Raw genomic sequence first — 20,472 nt, forward strand, 5'->3', positions numbered from 1 at the left:
TTCCTAACAATCCTATATTAAGGGAGAGGAAATTTGTTAACTAATTTAGACCGAAGTTACAACTTGAAATGCGAGCGGTGACACCTGTGTTGTGTTCTCGTTGCAGTATAAGGCCAACATGCACTTCCATAAGCTGTTTCTTGATGTCCCAACTGAGGAGCCGTTGAGGCAGAGTAAGTTCTGACCTGCTGGACTGTTGTGAAAATGTGCTGGCTGCTCTGGGGACAGAAAGGGGGCTCTGTCTGGGAACCAAGGGGAACAGGGATTTGAAAGTTAGGATGTGAGAGTGACGGCAGCTTCATTCAGCCTCCCTCAAGCATCTTGAAAGGTGAGAGAGTAGAATAGGAAACTGAATCCCTCCACATGCCAGGGAACCCTCCAAGGTGATTCCGGAATGATTTCCTCACCTTCTGGAGTCAGTGCTGCCGTGCACCGTGTTTGAGCTGTCCTGAAATTGAAGAGAGCAAGACTGGAGGAGGAGAGGCTGCTAGAAGATGGCTGAAAGGAAACACAGATTCTAATGCGCAGACACGTGTCCGTCCCTGAGGCGCACATACGGCGTGATTATTGCACCGGAACACCTTGTCCAGCATGCCACTTAGCACCTGCTCAGTCCTCCTTGGTCCATTTGGACCAGGGTTCCAATCTCGCCTCTCAGGATACAAACGTAAAAGGCAGGATGCTGGATTCCTTGCATCATGGCCACACATGTAGGTCACATGGTCTTCCCACAGTGAGATCATCCATTTCCAAAGGAGTCATTAGTGACAGCCTCAGGGAAGGAGGGGCTGGAGTGTCACCATTAGCACGAAGTGACATACATTCATTCCTAAGTAGAGGAGGTTTTGAAACTCCATTCTGGAGCTCTCATTCGCAAGTGATCGCCTTGTCTTGCGATTATATTGTTATACTCGTGTGTGTAAGGCTGTGGATTAAAACACAAACCCTTCTCCCCATATCTCTATTCCGCTGAAGATGACTGACAGGTGAAAGATGGTTGGAGTACGGGTGTATTATCTCTGCCAATCTGAGTCTCCACCATACGTATGCGATTCTTCCTTTACGTGGAAACTCTTAAATGCTCTTCTGTGTGTTTCCCCAGGTTTTACCTGTGCTCTACAGAAAGAGATACTATACCAGGGGAAGCTCTTTGTGTCAGAAAACTGGATTTGTTTTCATTCCAAGGTCTTCGGAAAAGACACTAAGGTTGGTATAATTTTTTTTTAAAGAAAGTGATGCACTTTATTATATATTGTGAATAGCAGTTCTTTTCCGTGTAACAGTGTTTCTAAATATTTGTATTATGATATCCTTATATCTTTATTCCCTTTAGCATGATTCCAAATACTGCAGGTTCTGAATGCCTCTAAAGGACACGAAGTTCCCTTTTCCCTAACGACCACTCTATGTATTTCCTTATATCCATATATCTCTCCCACAACTCTATGCTAAAGCCTTTGTCCCCGGATGTCACCAGAGGACTTTCACGGTTGTTCATTTACAGTGTGCCATAATTTGTTTCAAAGGCATATATTACACCCAAACCATTTTTAAAATAAATAAGGACTCTTGCACTGTGTACCTATCAGTTACCGTCAGAGACACATAGGAAAACAAGCCTATCAGTAGATAGCAATTAAAACTCACTTTGTGTCATCACCAGCACCAGCTGAGCAGGACCTGAAACAGTTAAGGCCTGGTCTGAGAGAGTCAGGTACCCACTATCCCCCGTGGACCGCAGGTGACAACTGTCCTTCTCATAAAACAGATTTGGGGGAGCACAGGCCCGAGACACGTGAGCTGTTAGGGAGGGTGGCCTGAAGGACTTGGCCGTTTTCCCAGCGCACTGCCTTCTAAAGTGAAGACTTTGGGACTGTGTCCTAAGAAGGAAGCAGATAATTCCATCCAATTGACATTCGTTCTCTTTGACCTGCGATGTCACACCACAGTCATTCAGGCCACCACAGCGAAGAGTCAGAGAAACACCTTCTTAGGTTTGCCTGACCTAATGAGTTTTTAATCACTCTGATTCATGATTACGAATAGCAGCTTTTATATCCATGAAGTCGCTGACTGAAAACTTTCTGTGTTGAGTGGTAGGTACGTTTTATTTAAATATTCTCCCTAAAGCCCCTGGGTGTCTCCTAGATAATGACCACATAACACAGACAGTGGAAATTCTCCATTTGTCTGGGGTTGGGTCAGCAGGCTAGTGTGCCATTCTTTAGGTCAGACATGTTATTTTAATGTTGTTCCTTAGTCACACCGAGTTCTGTTTAAACAAACATGTTTTGATAAAGTTTTACCTGAATCAGGATAACGCAAAGCAACATTAAGCAGGGCTCCACTGTCTTTCTAGCATTCTCAGTTACAAGAACTTGTTCGAGCAGTAGGAAAGGGGTTGGGTAGCAGTGATCTTCAGCGTGATAAGACAGTTCTCGGGAATTCAGACCGAGCCTACACCTCTGAGGGGAGCAGCGAGGCTGGAGACATTAGTGAACAAAGACTTAGTCTTTGTTAAAGGATGGGAAGGATGGGGAAATTCTTGTTTTTAAGTTTGTTTATTTTCAGAGGGAGAGAATGACCATGAGCAGGGGAGGGGCAGAGAGAGAGAGAGAGAGAGAGAGAGAAAATCCCAATCAGGCTCCACACTGTCAGCGCAGAGTCTGACACAGGGCTTGCGCTCGCAAACCATGAGTTCAAGTCTTGGCTACACATCTCCTTTGGTGTGTGACTGTGACCTAGTGAGTGAGCCTCGCTGGGCCTCAGTCTCCTCCTCTGTGTCAGAAGGCACATAGACTGCCTGCCTCAGAGGACCCCCGGGAGGCTTAACTGGACAATACATTCAGTACTAGGGCCATTTCTGCGTAGTTTAGTATGAAGGGCCTGCTTGTACTGTGTCTCTGTTCTGCTCATAAGACTTTTTCTTATCAAAAGCACCCTGTCAGGGGGAGCCTAGGTGGCTCAGTCAGTTAAGTGTCCGACTCTTGATTTCTGCTCAGGTCATGATCTCATGGTTCATGGGTTTAAGCCCTGTATTGGGCTCTGTGCTGTCAGCTTGGGTTTCTTCTCTCCCTCTGTCTCTGCCCCGCCCCTGCTCATGCTCTCTCTCTCTCTCTCTCTCTCACAGTAAATAAATACACATAAAAACGAAAAATCCTGTCAGGCAGAGGTCTGTGGAAGGAGGACCAGTTCTACCTCTTAGCTGTGTGGTGCCATTGAAATAACTCTGTTTCCCTGAGGCACACTGTCCAGATGGATGGAATGGGGACACCTGACCCCGGGTTATTTGGGGACGGTATTGGGAAAGGCATGTTACCAAATGGAAATTCCTGGCTTGTACATTGTTGTCCCAGTTGTGGAAACACCTGCCTTGACCATGAAGCGCTGTGCCGTCTTTCAGACTCTTGGGGCTTCTACCGCCCTGGAGAGTGGAGTTATTTTTATGAAGTCATACTTTGGCTTGATGGTCATCTCCCCCTGACACTGGCACAACAAAAGTAGTGATCGTGACAACAGCAGGTCGTGGGTGTTTTGGATGTGCTACAGCTAATCTAAGCGACAGGGGACTGGAAATGATCAGGAGGCGGGCAATAAGAACCATGATCGTGATTTGTACACTTCCCCGCCTCTGAGGATGGTGTCAGGGAGACTGCGACTTCAGAGGTGTGGCCGACTTTCCTTACTGGGCCCAACACCATCCCGTATGAACTAAAGGCAACCAAACAGTACACTCGAGGAAGGGACATCTTGTAAGCACCCGACAGTGGACAGACATTCATAAACAGCAGCCCTAAGTTAATGAGGACCCTTTGGTCATTCAGCAGTATTTGCAGACGCCAGTAACATTAGATGCATGTATCAGCTTCCATCTAGCTCAAACTGAAAACTGACTTACGCTTTATTTCTCAAATGTGATCTGGTTGTTGTTTTATACTTATAAAGCTGTTGGTTGAAAACTTTCTTAAAGGTGGTCCAAGCCTAAATGTATAGCCCCTAGTTTGTGTGTTTGTGTCGCTACTCAGAAACAAAATTAGACTCACTTTTATATCATCATCCATCTTGGTATCCCAACTTACAACTTACGAGTCGTCTCATACTTCAGAATTTTAGAGGGTAGAATTCTTTGGCAAAATAGTTTATAGCAAATGTCTCATTAAGATTAATGCCTCAGGGCGCCTGGGTGGCTCAGTCCGTTAAGTGTCCGACTCTTGATTTCAACTCTGGGCATGATCTCATAGTTGGTGAGTTCGAGCCCCACATCGGGCTCACTGCTGTCAGCACAGAGCCTGCCTCAGATCCTCTGTTCTGCTCTCTGCCCCTCCCCTACTTGCTTGCTTTCTCTCAAAACGAAAGTTAAAATTTTTTTCAAAAAAGATTAACTGCTTCCTAGGACTGTCATAATTAAATGACATTCTCATGTGGTGAATAGGAAGGAATAAATGGTAGTAACTTCAGTTGTCACTGTTGTAATTCTCTGTTTGAACCAAAAAAGGTAGAGTTGTTTTATTTTAAACTGATAAGAACAGATACTACACTTGATCTTAGCCAAAAGGCCGAGAAGTGATTGAGTTGTTTTATTTTTACCAATCTCTTTTTAGAAGACAAATGAGGAAATGACTGACTTTTTGTTCTTTTAAATATGGACCGCTTCAGGAATGTGCACATCATCCCTGTGTGGGGGCCATGCTCATCTTCTCTGTATTGTTCTACTTTTAGTCTATGCACAGGCTTCCTAAGCAAGCACAGTGACTGACTTTCTTAAGGAGTGCTAGGCATTCTTTATATATTATTATCTCATTTAATCAATAGAAAATCCTGGGAAGCAGGTAAGATTATCTCCATTTTACAGATCAAAAGATAGAGGCTTAGAAAGGGTAGCTTTTAAGGTTGAGTTGGTCACATAGATAGCGTGGATCTTAAAACAGCCAGTTGTTTTTATCAGCAGAAAGGGTTTATGCAAGGATAGCACTTTGAGACGTGTAGGCTACAACAAATCATAGGCAAGTCTGGAGATCAAAGGAAGGAAAGTTAAATTACAGAGAAAGGGAAGGGTTGCTTTGAACACAAGTCCAGTGGAGAGAAGTGAGAGTTTAGGGCTTCTCATTGGATGAGATGTGGTATTTCCTTATTGGCTGAGCTTGTTGGTGGGCAAGGAGAAATTCTTCCAGCTGGGGTGGGCAGTAAAGCGGGGGGGTTCTTCCTGTTGGGGTCTGCATCTAAAGACCAGAGGTGGGGCACGAGAGCTCCCCCTTCTGGCCTCCAGATTCTGTTTCAAATGATATTTCCTTTATTCAGAACTCGGATGAGAATTCAGGTCCCAAACTTTCTGTCTACTGTTGCTATTCAGTGTTTTCCCTACCCGCATGTGCCTAAGGATACAGGAGAGCGGGGTATGTGGAGATTAACTGCAAGTGGATGTCCCTAAGCACGTAACTTCTTTAGAGCCTTGGGCCCATCTTTAAAATGACTGTGCATTTTGCATTCATTCCCTTGTCTCGAGATGAAGGTTTCCCACCAAGCTCTTACGTAGAATTATTGAGGCACATTTGCCTTCTGGCTTTGTAAATGGAATTTTGAGGAGCCTGGCTTTTCTTCTGGGAGGCTGGAGAGCTTCCTGGTGGTTCTGATTTCTTAAACTTGAAAAAATTTTTCCCTTGAATACGAAGATTTGAAGTCCTGTTCTCTGAAGCCTGAACCAGTATTAACTCTCTGATTCTGTTTCAGATCTCTATTCCGGCTTTCTCCGTCACCCTAATAAAGAAAACCAAAACTGCCCTTCTGGTGCCAAATGCCCTGATTATAGCAACAGTCACAGACCGGGTGAGTACCCCTCAGAGCGAGGTGCCTTTGCTTTGTCCTGTTGCTGGAGCGTTGTTTCCCCTTCACACATACTTGTTGACAATTTTCAATTTCCTGCTGACTTAATTATACTTGCTTGAGCAAGATCAAAAAAACAGTCTTTCCCACCTTCCCTTTCCCTATTATCTCTTACAACAGGCTAAACTGATATATTCAGTGTCTTTAATACTTAGTATTTAAAACAGCCCCCACCACCACGTTGTTGATGGGGTGCAGCAGGGGATAATGACGAGCCCCTGGGGTGAGGTGGCCAGCCTCCCCACAACCTTTCCTTCGTATTTCTCCAGAACCACCCCAAGTACGTAACCTTGTTCTTGCCGTACACGTGAGGCTTCAGGGCCAGTTCCTAGCGCCTCTTTGCTTCTAGGTTGCTTTAAGTAGTGCTCTTCTATACAGAAATCCGCGAGCTGCTCCACACTGCTGGGTTACCCCAGACGTGTGCTACCGGAAATATCTGCATGGAGAGGTGTTTATTTCAGCTTGGCCAGAGGGAGTAGGATAGTATGGTTCCTCATTTTTCACTTGAAATTATTGTTTGAATGTTTATTTTTCAGAGAGGCAGAGAGAGTATGAGCAAGGGAGGGGCAAAGAGAGAGGGAGAATCCAAAGCAGCCTCCAGGCTCTGAGCTGTCAGCACAGAGCCCACCGCAGGGCGTGAACCTGCGAACCGTGAGATCATGACCTGAGCTCAAGTCGATGCTTAACCTACTGAGCCACCCTGATGCCCCTCGAAATCTTTTTTTTTATATTTTATCTAATATTTCTAATGAAAGCATAAAAGCTAAATTCCATTTCTAACCATACTAGATAATTTGAAGAGGGAAGGAAAGATAAAAGAGGCTATTCTGAGGTGATAGGAAATATGTCAATATTTTGAAAAAAGTATTAATGGCTAATAAGCATGTTCTTCTCACCAGGCATATGCTGAACAGTTTGCATACGTTTTCACATTTGTTCCACACCGCTCCCTATGAGGGGTAGGTGTCAAGAAAACTGAAGTCAGGGAGCACCTGGGTGCCTAATTCAGTTAGGTTTCCAACTCTTGATTTCAGCTCAGGTCCTGATCCCAGGGTCATGGGATCGAGCCCCGCCTTGGGCTCTGGGGTGATAGCATGAGGTCTGCTTGGGATTCTCCCTTTCCTCCCCCTCTGCCCCTTTCTGGCCAAAAATAATAATAATTAAAAAAAGAAAACTGAAGCCAAGAGTGGGCGGGGCTGTTACTTCTGGGTATCAGAGCCAGACTCTGAAACTAGGCCTAATGCTTTGGAATACATACCTGCTTGGAAAGTATATCCCATGCTCTCGTTGACAAGTGAAAGGGGTAATCACAAGCTTGTGGAAAGGGGATCTGAAAAGATTTTGTGGCTCCAAGAGATGGAGAAAGAGTTTTGTTATTTTCTCTAATGTACCTTTATGGTAAAATCATTTTTCCTTATGTCATTTGTCACCAAATTACTTGTCCAGTCTGATTTCACTTCTTTCCCATGTGTGGAAACATCCACTAGAAGAATCCCCATATTTGTACAAGGAAGACTCTGGAAGTGGCCTGAAAAAGAACAAGCCTATGAGAGCCTCTGGGAAATTTTTAGTGGAAAACTAGGTCAGAACAGAGAAAGCAGACCCTTGGGAATTTTAAATACCTTAAAAGGGGTAGGCAGTGGGGAACACATTTTAAATAAGATCCAGCAAATATCACTAGCCGTTTTGTTTTTTGTTTTGGTTTTGGTTTTTCAGTCTCCAGGTCCTGCCTGCCTGTTTGGGACATCAGTGTCGGGGTATTGGAGTCTTCATGCCATTCATCATTTCTTTATTACTTACAGGAGGCTTAAAGGTTTTGGTGCCGTTGTGGGGGAGGAGATTTTGTTTATTCCAGGAACGGAATAAAAACTGAGTGTCTCAGTGAATGAGATTGTAGACCAGTGGAAAAAAAGAAAAAGTAAATACATACAGACAACGGTCTGCACTCTCCACTCTCCCTTCTGTCAGGCAGTATCTGTTCAGCCATCACTCTGTTTTGTTTTCCAGTACATCTTTGTCTCCCTGCTCTCCAGAGATTCCACTTACAAACTACTGAAGTCTGTGTGTGGGCACTTAGAAGTGAGTACACCGTCCCCAGGCCCACTTGTGACTCTTCTGTGTTTCCTGTGGTTTCATGGCTGATCTGGTTTTCCTTTCTGTTGCACTAATTTCAGAACACAAGTGTCGGAAACAGTCCCAACCCCTCTTCTCTTGAAAACAGTTTCCGGGCAGACCGCCCTTCATCTCTGCCTCTGGTGAGTTGCCTACATAACTATCTCATTGTGAAAGAAAGGGAACGTGCGTCCCACAGTTAAACTTCTCCTGATACCATGACCCGGGGACCTTAGTACCTGAGGTAAAATTGAAGACACAGAGCATTTCTGTCCTCAAGAACAGGGGGGCATAGAAGGCATTCAACTTTTTCCAAGTGATCGAAGAGCTGTCCTACCAAAGAACAGAAACAGGATAGTGGGCTGTCTGGGTGAGTGGGGGGTCCATAGAGGTGATCCTAAAATCTTGCTCTCTTGGCTTGTCAGTGTTCTTTTAAGGGGAGTCCCCAACTTTTGGGGAGGGGCATGATCCATCCCCACAAATCACTGATTGTCTTCCATGTTCCCGGCACTGTGCCAGTGTATGCTATAAGGACTCCCAAGAAAAAGCAAAACTTGTTCCAGCCTTCAAAGACTTTATAGCCTAGTAGAAAAGATGAGGAACATCCAGAAATAACTGTGAAAGAAGCACTCTATAGTGACCAAGAGAAAGAGATCTTGTAATTCCTTCAGATTCCGTTGACCATATAGTAAATCTCCAGTGGAAAGTAGTTTTCGCCCATTTGTGCAAGTTTTCCACGTACGGCATTATCATGTTGGCGCAAGCCAGTTCTAGCCATATTTATTCAAGTCATTATTCCCAAACAGATTACTATTAAATGTTGAAATGCATTTGGTGTAATGGTAGGAGTCCCTGGTTGTAACATCTACAAATCTTTTTTTTTTTGAGAACTGTGAACAAGTACAGGGATTGAAAACGTGGTCACATAAAAAAGTTCTTGTACAAGAACGTTTACAGCTGCTTTGTTCATAATGGCCAAAAAAGTAGAAACAATCCTGATTTCCATCATCTGCTGAATGGATGAGTAAAATGTCCCATGTCCATACAACAGAATGTGACTTGACCCTAAAACGGAAGGAGAACTGATACATACAACATTGAGGAATTTTGAGAACATCATGCTAAGTGAAGAAGCCAGACACAGAAGGCCATGTACCAGATGATTCCATTTACATGAAGTGTCCCAAACAGACAGGGATAGGGAGAAAAAGTGGGTTAGTGGTTGCCGAGGGAGGCGGGAGAAATGAGGGGGGACTACTGATAGGTCCAGGGTTTCGCTTTGGGGGTAATGGGAACGTTTGGAAATAAGACAGGGGTGATGGTGTGAGAAACCACTCAATTGTATGCTTTCAACAATGTCTTTTTTATGACATGAAAAAATTTAAATTTTAAAAACCACCTTGAAAAATAGTAGTGGGGAATAGGATCAAATAAAATGAAACACCTATGATTTAGAATCCAAACTTGGTTTCAAGTTGGGCTCCACCCAACTAAGTTATGCCACCAGACAAGCTCTTGAACTGCTGTGACTCAGTTTCTTCATCCAGTAAAATGCCAACCTCATGATGTGGCTGCAGACGGAGTGTGGTTGTCTATGTGAGGAGCTTTGCCTACTGTCTGACCGATGAGAGGCATTCAGTCACTAATTGTTAAATCCCAGCGACTTGAATTTTTCAACTTTCTATCCCCTATAAATTCATGCCTGAAGTGGAAACAAGTTACTGAAACGCAAAAGATAGCTCGTGTCAGCTGAAAGAGTTGTCATTTATTTACCAGAGGAGTCTCTTCATATGGGGGTGACTGAAATTGTGACAATTTCAACCCACCTGGACCTGCCCCAGGACACTTTAATAACACCCTTGTCCCTCCAGTTCTTAAGCATGGGGGGGGGGTGGGGATGAGACACAAAGTAAAACATCCCTGCTTCCCCCCCCCCATCAATTCCTCTGGATTTCAAGAGTAATAGCACTGACTCCGTTTTAAGGGAGTCAGCAAAGGAAGAAAAAGAGCCAAAACTTTCCTTTCAGTGTCTAACTTGTTAAAACCATTTTTCCTTTTGTTTTTCAATACTTTTTTTTAAACTACGCTTTAAAGAGTACCATTGCCTTTAAAGCTTGTATTTTAGAAAACTTTACACCTATTTTTTCTCGTATATATGTCTGTCCATCACTTTTTCTCATTACAACGTGCTAAAGAGATTTCTCCAGTTTTATCCTGGAAGCTTTTCAATCATTAGTTCAGCTTTTTTCTTTCCTAGACATTTCGTGTTTCAAACAAATTGGCCACTGTTGACAGGATTCTAACTGCCCAGAAAAATCTGTTTCAAGTAACCAGATCCTCAGTTGTGCCGGGGGAAATCCCAGGGGTATGTGGTTTCTTCCCTTCTTTTCAGTATTTTATAGGTTAGGCCTCCTCAAAAGGGCTGGGGGTTCCAGAAGCCTGCCTGACTCATGAGGGGAATCGGACTTTGTACACTGCGTTGCTTCCCTTTAGGATTTCAACGATGAATTCTCAGATCTGGACGGAGTAGTTCAGCAAAGGCGGCAAGACATGGAAGGATACAGCAGTTCTGGTTCCCAGACTCCTGAATCCGAGAACTCTCGAGGTGCGAGAAATTCCTAAAATGTCCTGCTCCACATCCTCATGTCACTCCTTAAAGACAAACACAAAACCAACAGAAAACAACACCTTGTCAGTGAATCAACAATTAAGAAGGGACTAATTTACAATGAACAGTTGAGAAGGGGGCACCTGGGTGGCTCAGTCAGTTAAGCGACCAACTCTTGATTTAGGCTCAGGTCATGATCTCATGGTTCATGGGTTCGAGCCCTGCGTCAGGTGCTGAGCTGACAGGGCAGAGCCTGCTTGACATGCTCTCCCTTTCTGCTTTTCCTCTCTAAAATAAAGTTTTTATAAAATTGACAAGGAACTTTGTAGAAAGGGTACTCTGAAAGTTTTAGGAAAAAGAATGGTCTACATTGTGAAAAGCCATTTTTCTTTATATGCATTTAATAAATGTCTCTTAAATCAACATAATGTGAGGGTGGTTGAAAGAGAAAAAAATAAAATACTTTCTTACGTCTTGTTTCAGTAATATTATTCACTGTTAGAGCTGAATGGTCCCCATGAGTCACTGGGCTAAGGACTGGCTGTCTTTATATCATTTTCTTACTTGCTTAAGTATTGGATTTCAATACCCAACTACTGAACCAGCTTGTGAGAAGATCCATATATATTCTTGGCCATTCTGCATGTTGTGAGATTGACTTGCTTTGTGGTTGATCCTGTTTTTAAATGCGTTGGGAAGAAAACTCAGCCAGCTCCGTTTTGGTTTGATAGATTTCCACGTGACAGAATCCCAGACGGTTCTGAATGTCTCCAAGGGAGAAACAAAACCCACTCGGGCAGATGCCCATGTGAATAGAGTGCCTGAAGGAAAGGCCAAGAGCCCCCCCGCACATGGTAAGGAATGAATGTTTGGGGTAAAGGGGTTGGTGACACATGTTTGCCTGTAACTTTTCAAGGGCCCTCACATTTCACTTTATGACTGCCTTTCATACTCCCACTTCCCCTTCCTACTGAACATCTATTTCCCTTGCATATTAAGTCATTGATTCATTCAACCAAGAGCACCCAGTTCTGCACTTTTACTATGGGGACCACAAAGGTAAACAGCCTTTGTGGAGGTCCCTTTGTTATTTTGAATACTTTGAGATTATGATTCCAAAATTGCTGGTAAAACTCAAAGTACTAAATTATTGATTTACTAATTATTCTTGTAAGTGGTTACCAGTTATACTGGTATGAGGGCAAGGACAGTGTCATTTTTGTTTACCATTCACTCCAGCACAGGGCTTAACACAGAGAAGGCTCTCAGTAAGTCTGTACTGGATGAAATGAGTTGGAGTTTAAACTACTGGGTAAAAAGACACCTGGAAAGGGGCGCCTGGTTTCAGTTGGTTAAGCATTTGACTCTGGCTTTGTCATGACCTTAGGGTTCCTGAGTTCACGAGCCCCACATCTGGGTCTCTGCAGTCCTCGCTGAGCCTAGTTGAGATCCTCTGCCCCCTTTCTCTCTTCTCTCAAAAATAATCATTTAAAAAATAAATTAAAAAGCTATCTGGAAGGCTTCACTTCATATATTCTCCAATTTCTATTACCCAGGAATAATTTCTCTTTCAACTACCTCTTCCCCATAGGGATTTTGCTGGATGAAGGAGGTGTGTTGTCCTTTTAAAACTGTTCCCTTTTCTTTTCCCCCCGCTCCCAACAGGTCCATCAGAAACCATTGGAATCTTAAACAAAGTAAAGCCTCAGACATGTACGACTCTCCATCATATTCTTATCTTTTACGCAATTGTGTAAGTAGATGAATTTATTAGGAGGGACCTAAGAAAATAATTCTGCTTTTTAAAAAAAAATAATCTCATGGATCCAAGAATCTTTGTGAATTTCAGTTTGTCTCTAATGTGATCCAGATCTTTGCTTCAACAATTTTTGGGTCTTCTTCCAACATTTCCCCCACCTTAGGCTTAGGTTACATTTTCATATTCCTCCCCTCATGTAAATAAATAGAAGGGAAGAAGGAAAACGAAAATGTACCAGATCCAGCAGAAAACTAAGTTCCGAGTGGCTGCTATTCATTAGAAAATTGTTCTGTGAATTATGAAGCATCTTTGGCCTTAGTTTATTTTCCCATATATCCCATGTCCTCGGGATAGAAGCCAAAACAACTTTAAAATACCATCATCCCTTTTATTGAAGACTCAAGCATTGACTTTTAAAAATTCGCCCTCAGCTTCCAGTCTTTAATCAGTTGTTTTTCTGAAAATAGCTTGACCCACTTCTAGGCTGTTCCTGACAACCAAGGAGGACGTGCCCAGTTTGGTTTCCAGATAAAGAAGGGAATTTGTGAGTCACTAGAGAACAAGACTAGGCACTCACTGACCAGGCCCTTCTAGTGAGGACCACGGGCTGGGTAATCCACCTTGGGCATGGCCTTGTGAAATCCTATCGGATGGCCGTTGTCAATTGAGGCACCTGGGCCAGAGGATTTTAAATCCCTTTCTAGCCCTCGAGTTTTCTGACCAGCATCAGCCTGTTGGAGAAAAGACCTTCTTCAAGTCTCTTTGGCAAGTTCATTTTGGTGAATATCTTGCCTTAAATGGACAACACTGGCTCCGAGTTGATTATTTTATGGACATCAGTTCATTATCCTATTGAGAATTTCTCTTCTATCCCTTTCCAGGGTCTGTGCGCTAATCATCTCGACCTTCTACATGAGATACAGAATTAATACTCTGGAGGAGAGGCTGGGGTCCCTGACCTCCACTGTGGACACTCATCATAACGGGTAAGACGCTTCCCTCCAGCGCTGTCCTCTGCTTGCTCTGGAGACTAGCATCATGTTTGGCGCTTACCATCCTTAGCAAACCTAAACTAAGGCTCCAGTCCGTACGCCACACTTTATTACATGCGTCTGTGGGAAGGAAAGACGTAGGCAGGAGAGCCCCAGAAATGAATGCCCTGACTCTGCACCATTCTTGGGTGGCTAAAGTGTTGCCAGTGATAAGACAAGAAACAAGCCTGATTTGACATTTTCTGGTTCTAGGATCCTAAGACTCAGTTGTGACCTTGGCCTATTTATTAACATTTACCAGGAAAATTTATCTTAGTAAAATGGCAGCGGGTGAAGACATGGATAGGAAAGAAGCAATTCAAGTACCTCAGCTCCTTTTTCATGTATCAGATCTGATATGAACTCCTACAGTTACGAAACTTTGGACCACTATGAACATCTATGTGACTGACTAGTAATTAGCTGAATGCACCTGTGCAGATTTTCCTTCCTTACGGTGTTTTTTTGGGGGGAGGATGTTTTGTTTGGTTTTGACTGAACTGGGGCACCCTAATGGGGCGATGTAAGAGCTGGCCTGGGGGCCCTTCCTCTTGCCAGAGGGGAGTACAACGGTGACAAAGTGCCTGTTGTACTGCATTCATCGCTTGCCTTGGCCTGTCCTCTTTGTCTCCTGTTTGGCCACCCTGGGAGTGTGCCCTCGGCCTTTGCCAGCATGGGTCTGGGAACCACAGACTTCCCCTCAAAGCCTGTGGCCAGCTCCTCCCACGGTGGTGGGAGCCTCGTCTCCACACTGACTTTGGGGGGCCTCATCCTGTAGGGGCATGCCCGCCAGGAGCATGGCTCTGCCTTCTGGAACACTGCTGTCTCATGAGCTTTGATCTGGGAGACTGTCTCCTGGCCCTCACCTTGGGGGGGGTGTAGCTCCTGGGCACAGACAACAGGTGCAGGGCAGTGACTGAACCACAGTTATCACTGCCCTGCCGACGGAAGCCTCATCAGTCATTGTTAGCAGGCCTGGCCTGATTAAAGCTATTTAGACCTAGAGGGCTTGCCCTTACAACCATTCACATAAGGCTTTTGATGCATTACCTGAAAAAGTAAAACAAATCACTCCATGTTAGGAAGCATTCTTGTAGCCCAAGTTTTGGAAGTAGGGATACTTGTTTACAGAGTCTGTACCATGTGCTAGAGACTGTTACATCCTACAGCTTGTACAGTTCGTAGTCAAGTCAGGACTCGGATGCAACTCTGTGTGACCACAACGAGGAAAGGCTTCCCAGCCCACCAGTGGCTTGGCTGTGAGGGACAGCCAGGACCTAAATCACCTGGATGGCCTGTTACAACAGCCAGCAGGGCCCATCTCCGGGGTTTCTGAGGCACTAGATCTGAGAGCCTGAGAATTTGCATTTCTGTCAAGTTCCCCGGGGAGGCTGATGGTGCCGGCCTGGATGTAGACCAGGAGGACCATTAGGCTCTACCACTCCGGGCCGCGTTGTGCTCAGACGACTGCCCCAAAGTCCTGTCTGTGGCTTACATGGATGCGGGCTTCCGGGTTATTTTGAAACCATACATCTGTCCTTAAACCAGCAACACAGAACCTAAAGAACAGTCTGGAATAGACGGATACTCCTTACTCCAGTTGTTAACACACTGAGTGTGCAAAAATCTAGAGCTCCTTCCTAGTTCACCATCATATACCAGGGTGATTTTTTTTTTAAGGAAACAGTTACCTCGTGGCCTGTTATCATTTCACTGACTTGGTGATGATGACGGAGAAACTCCACTAACAAGGGCAAATGGAACATTTCACTTCACTGTGTAAATAATCAACTCAGGAAGAAGTTCAATCTGAAAAATAATCATTTACAGGAAAAAAATCACAAAGATCATGTATGACATGAGGCCAAGAACACCCATGACGGGAACAAGCTGTTCATAAAGTGCTTTTACGGGACCTGAGCTTCCCCACATCTTTCTTACTCCAAGGTGCTCCGGCCACGCTGCCTGGTAGCTAAACCCACACTTGTAATTGGATTGTTTAGTTGTAGCAGAATCCATACCTTTTAGCAGCTCCGTTAGTACAGTAAGTTTTCTGGATCTCAGTTCCCTCAGCTAAACACTGAAGCATTCCAATTCGGCTTCCTTTTTTGAGATCTAAGATTTAATGGTAGGAATCAAGGATAAAGAAAAAACTGTTCTAGTACTAGTAAACAGAAAAACATCTCACTGGTTTAATATTTACATGATTGTAATTTACCAAGTAAATTACCACCTGAAAAACGGATCCTATGTAAAATACTTAGACCCATCATTGCCATCAAAAAACTTAATGCCTAAAACAAATTACAACCAAGAAACATACAGAAGATCTAGGCCATTGTTCCCAAACCTTAACGTGAGAATCGAATCAATGGCTTGAGAGCATCTCTGCAGGATAGTGTACCCACAGCTGTTAAATCCTCCAGTCTTAGCTGGTAGGGGAGGCCGGTGCCACCCTGGGAAGAGGAGAACCCAGGCCGCAACCACTTCCAGTGGTAAACCCGGACTCCAGCCGTTCTAAGACCAGGGCAGTTACAGTGGTGTGGCAGGTCTCAAAGAATGACAGACGTCTCACACTTCAAAAGCAATCCATTTGATTAAAGACATTTCTAAACATTCTAAAAGTTCTAGTATAAACAGCCCCTCCTCCCATAAAAAAAAAAAGTCTGTGACTGAGAAGAGCAGTAATTCTTGCAAATTGCAGCCTCAGTGGGGACAGAGAGGACATTGGAGGTTAACAAAAGAGGTCTTAGAAGCCAAGTGCTGGAGCAAAGTGGCCTGGGTTTTGTTTGGAAGCCAAGGCACAACACAGCCACTTAAACACAAATAGCTTAAGAGACTTCCCACTGAACCTTTAAGAGACCCGGCTGGTCTTGGGGATCCCTGCAGGGCCTTTCTGACGTTACCAAGCCAAAGGCGCACTCTCTACTACTATAACGGAGTTTTCTGCTCACATAAATTTAAATTGTGTTCACTCCACTTCTTCCGTAACCACCCGTGTGTTCTCTTTGTTCTTACAGACAGACAGCACCATCTGGCCTGGGGTCACAAGTACAATTAAACGTGGAGGTCCTCTGCCAAGAGCTCACGGCTAACATAATGAAATTAGAAAAGGTGACTCATTTATTTCCTGTGTTGGGTGCCTGTTGGTGGCCATAGAGCAGGGGTTACTTAAATACTTTCAAGGTGCAGCACCCAGCCTGAATGACCAAACCCAGCCAGGGGACTGTGTGGTCAATGTGAAAAAACATTTTTTTTAATTTCCACAAAGACCTCGGTTTCAATCTCATTTTCCTTATTGGTCTACCTTTTGCTTTTCCTCCTTAGAAATACTTCATGCTATGGGTGCCTGAGTGGCTCAGTCCTTTAAGTGTCCAATTCTTGGTTTTGGTTCAGGTGATGATCCCACGGTTTGTGGGTTCAAGACCCATGTCGGGCTGTGCACTGATAGTGCAGAGCCTGCTTGGGATTCTCTCTCTGCCTCTCTGTCAAAATACACTTTCAAGAATAAATAAATAAAATGTAATTGCTGAGAATTGAAGATAGTTTTTTGGGTTTTGTATTTTTGAAATGAAACACTAAGCCATGTTTGGCATCTGTGCTGCCCTGGAGAAGGGAGGGTGTGAATTCTCCGGTTTGTTCACTCCGGCATAGGGTGGCCAGAAGCGCACAGAGAACCCTGCACTGCTTCCTTCCTGTGCCAGGCCTGGCCAGGGCACCACATGCTGTAATGAGAGACAGAACAACAGGAGCGCCTGGCCACAAGAGGCAGCCTGCTGGCCGCGTCTTGTGCATGGCTTCCGGGAGGGCCAGCCCCTGGGCCAGGAGGCCCGCAGGAAGCGGGGAGACCTCCGGCCCGCCGCGGGAGCACTGATGAGCGGAGTGAGGGGCAAAATGCAGATGCTCAAGTTCTACAGAGCTACCCGTTGCACACACTGCTCACTGTTCTTTTTGACGCATCTGCGCCCTTCCCTACCAGCGGTCTGGCAGCAGTGTGGCACAGCCTGGCCGTGAAATAGCACCTACCCCCTGGTTTTACTTTGGGTTTCACTCCGGAGTTAGTCTTTGTAGGTGTATTTTATATATTTTGCTCATCAGTCCTTTCATTTCTTTTTCTACCTTCCATTCTTGCTTTTCTGTTTGTTTGGTCCTGCGAGGTAGGCAGACAAGATCCAGAGTGGGAATGAGAGAATGAAGGCAATGCCTTTCATGGGTAGTGGAGTAAATACTTTTTTTTTTTTTTTTGAGACCGTGAGAGAGCGATTGAGCACGAGCAGGGGAGGGGGGGAGAGAGGGAGACACAGAATCCAAAGCAGGCTCCAGGCTCTGAGCTGTCAGCACCGAGCCCGATGCAGGGCTCAACTCAAAACTCATGAGCCATGACCATGACCTGAGCCGCAGCTGGACGCTTTAACCGACTGAACTCCCCAGGCCCCTGAATATTTTGTTAGCTCTGCAAATGGCACTAGTGGTGGAGCAACGAAGAGTCCACCCCTGTTCTGACCTGTCCTCTGCCACTCCTCGTCTGGGTAGTTTTGCACTGGACCACTTCATACATGAAACTTTCTCTGTTTGGTTAAGTTCGGGGCACACATTTTAGATCCTTTCCTCTTTTCCTACCCCATGTGCCTGTAGGACCTCACACACTGTTCCACAAAAGCACATACATATTCTCTTTCTTTTGTTCCATGGAGTTCCCCACTGCCATCACAGACCTCTACCAAGCACATTTTCAAGGCCCAACACTGTACAATAGTCGCAAAATCCAAAAACACGTCATGGACCCTCTGACATTCAGTCATCTGGGAAATGTGTAGTATCTTGTGCAAGTATTAAACATGGATGTTTGAATCAGACACCACCTGACACCCAGGCTCTGTAAGGATCAGTTTCCCACTGTCTCTGCATTTAGGTCACACTTGGTGTGGCCCATGCTTTTGTTCTTTTTCTTCCATTTGACTTCTCTTGGTCTCTCCTGACATTTTATCATAGTGCCATTCTTTCTTTCTTTAGCCCTTTTTTCCCCCACTTTAGTGGAATAGAACTCTGTTGATAATCCACTAAAGAGCATTTACCTGATTTAAACGGAACCCATGGGTAGCTTTTTATTCCAGGTAGAAGAGATTAATCTCAGAATTACATAGGCCATGGCAGAAAGGCCCTTGATATATTTCATTGTGTTTTTTTTAAATATATATTTAATTTTGAAAGACAGAGCATGAGCAGGGGACGGGCAGAGAGAGGAAGACACAAAATCCCAAGCAGGCTCCAGGCTCTCAGCCCACAGCCTGAAGTGGGGTTTGAACCCCACAAACCTTTTAGATCATGACCTGAGCCAAAGTCTGAGCTTAACCAACCGAGCCACCCAGGCGCCCCTCCATTGTTGAATAACAGGAACTTCTCTCCTTATTTGAAGATCCAAAACAACCTGCAGAAGCTGCTTGAGAATGGTGACTGACGGACCACGTTGTTCCCGCCAACATGATACCTCGCGCTTCCCTTTGAAGAAGGTGCTCCCCGAGTCAGCATGGCGGAGCGCTCCCTGCTGGCCAGAGGAGCGAGCCCACGGGCGTCCCCCGCACCGTGTTTGCACTTGGAGGTCTCCAGCTCAGGAAAGGGGGGGGGGGATCGTTTTGGTTCCTGTGCAATAAACATGGCCCCTGCCTCTCTGAGGAAGTTTTCAGTGCTGCTGCCTGAGGAAAACAGACCCATCCCTGGAGGTCTCCGTGGGGGCCTTGGTGGACACTCTGGTGGATGATCGTGGTTCCACAGTTAACCTGACTGTGCAGCCAACACACTCCACTCCAAGCCTGTTCAGTCCTCTCCTGCCCCCTTTTCTCTCCTGTACACCCCCCTGAACCAACCTTCAAACTAAGGGACAGATCCCGTGCCAACAAACGTGATAAGATGCTTTCAAGAGTGAGCCAGGACTTTCTAAAACAGCAAGAAATAGCTCTACTGGACAGACTCGCCTCAACCACCACCAGCACGTTTGTCCCTTCCCCCTTCCGCTGCGCTGTTCTGCTTTAAATCACCTGTGTATCTTCTCAGTTGAGTACCCGCAGGAATATGACAGAGTGGATCAGAAAATCCCACATGTGTCGTGTTCAACTAACACTTAATTGGACTGGTCGGCATCCACCCCAGATCAGGAATCTGTGACACATGCGACTCAAGTACTAATTTAAGCTTCCTCTGCATCCAAAACTAATCTTTAAACCAAAAATACCATAGTGATTTGATACTGGATTCAAAACACTGAATTCTACAATGCCTAGGTGGACCACGTTAGTTTTAAAGCAGGATGTCCGTACTGAACACAGAAGCCCATTTCAGCATGACTAAAAGAAGTAACTGGTGGTTTGCTAACTTTTATTTCCCATGTGAGTTGGCTGGTTTTTATTAATAATTATTTAGGTATCATAAGATCTGTAATATAAATGATATTCTGTTTCTATCAGCAATGCATTTTATAATCATTTCTATGAAATGTATTTTTAATCAGATACGCTAATAAATGAGTTAGTTACACCACTTGGATGTGTCAGCCTCCTGTACAAGATCGGTGCCTGGTGCACCCCGGCTGTTAATAAATCCTCACTGGTTAAACCGTCCTGCTAGTAACGCTGTGTTCCGTCCGTTCATAAACTCTTCTAACTATGACAATATGCTTTTCTTTAACTGCTTCTCCCCTCTTCTCTACCACTTCCAACTCGCCCGTACTTCCCGCCTCCCAAGTATTCATTGCACAACTCAAAGATGATTGAAAGTCTGGCGCTGCAGCGATACAGGGAAAGACCATGAGCTCTGAAATCAGCAGCATCGTGCCCAATGTCTGGATCCCCATTTATGAGTTGTGTGACCTGAAGACTTTTGGCCATTTTCCCCCATTTCATTTATGTGACCAAAACTACCAACAAAATGTCATTGTGAGGATTCAATGTGATGATTGTCTCTACAGCACATCACAGTGTCACGCAAGTCATACACTCCCAGACCAAGGACCATATGATTATTTTTAGAAATGTTTCCAAGTCTGACACTGCAGTTATATAAAAGTTCTGTGTCTATGTTTTACAATC

General features: G+C 44.7%; 1 protein-coding gene, 1 non-coding gene and 1 pseudogene across 5 annotated transcripts in view; 1 reads left to right on the plus strand and 2 right to left on the minus strand.

Annotated features, from left to right (window-relative positions):
• The window catches only part of GRAMD2B (GRAM domain containing 2B), a 72,238-nt gene extending 52,234 nt beyond the window's left edge, over positions 1–20,004 (plus strand). For 2 of the 4 annotated variants that reach the window (XM_029941810.1, XM_029941807.1), the window contains 11 exons: positions 107–173; positions 1,103–1,206; positions 5,728–5,823; positions 7,888–7,959; positions 8,055–8,135; positions 10,486–10,597; positions 11,332–11,454; positions 12,266–12,353; positions 13,241–13,345; positions 16,411–16,504; positions 18,807–20,004. In XM_029941810.1, coding sequence (XP_029797670.1) covers positions 107–173; positions 1,103–1,206; positions 5,728–5,823; positions 7,888–7,959; positions 8,055–8,135; positions 10,486–10,597; positions 11,332–11,454; positions 12,266–12,353; positions 13,241–13,345; positions 16,411–16,504; positions 18,807–18,848 — 984 coding nt within the window. In that variant the 3' untranslated portion in view covers positions 18,849–20,004. Of the gene's footprint in view, positions 1–106; positions 174–1,102; positions 1,207–5,727; positions 5,824–7,887; positions 7,960–8,054; positions 8,136–10,485; positions 10,598–11,331; positions 11,455–12,265; positions 12,354–13,240; positions 13,346–16,410; positions 16,794–18,806 lie in introns of those variants that run through there. The other 2 variants (XM_029941808.1, XM_029941806.1) reach the window with 1 other exon arrangement.
• Positions 4,420–4,568, minus strand: LOC115295139 (annotated as a pseudogene).
• Positions 4,637–4,741, minus strand: LOC115295057. Its single transcript, XR_003910290.1, has one exon. It is a non-coding gene; the product is annotated as a U6 spliceosomal RNA (small nuclear RNA).
• Positions 20,005–20,472: the final 468 nt, after the last annotated feature.

Source organism: Suricata suricatta, chromosome 6, assembly GCF_006229205.1.
Source record: "Suricata suricatta isolate VVHF042 chromosome 6, meerkat_22Aug2017_6uvM2_HiC, whole genome shotgun sequence".
NCBI lineage: Eukaryota > Metazoa > Chordata > Mammalia > Carnivora > Herpestidae > Suricata > Suricata suricatta.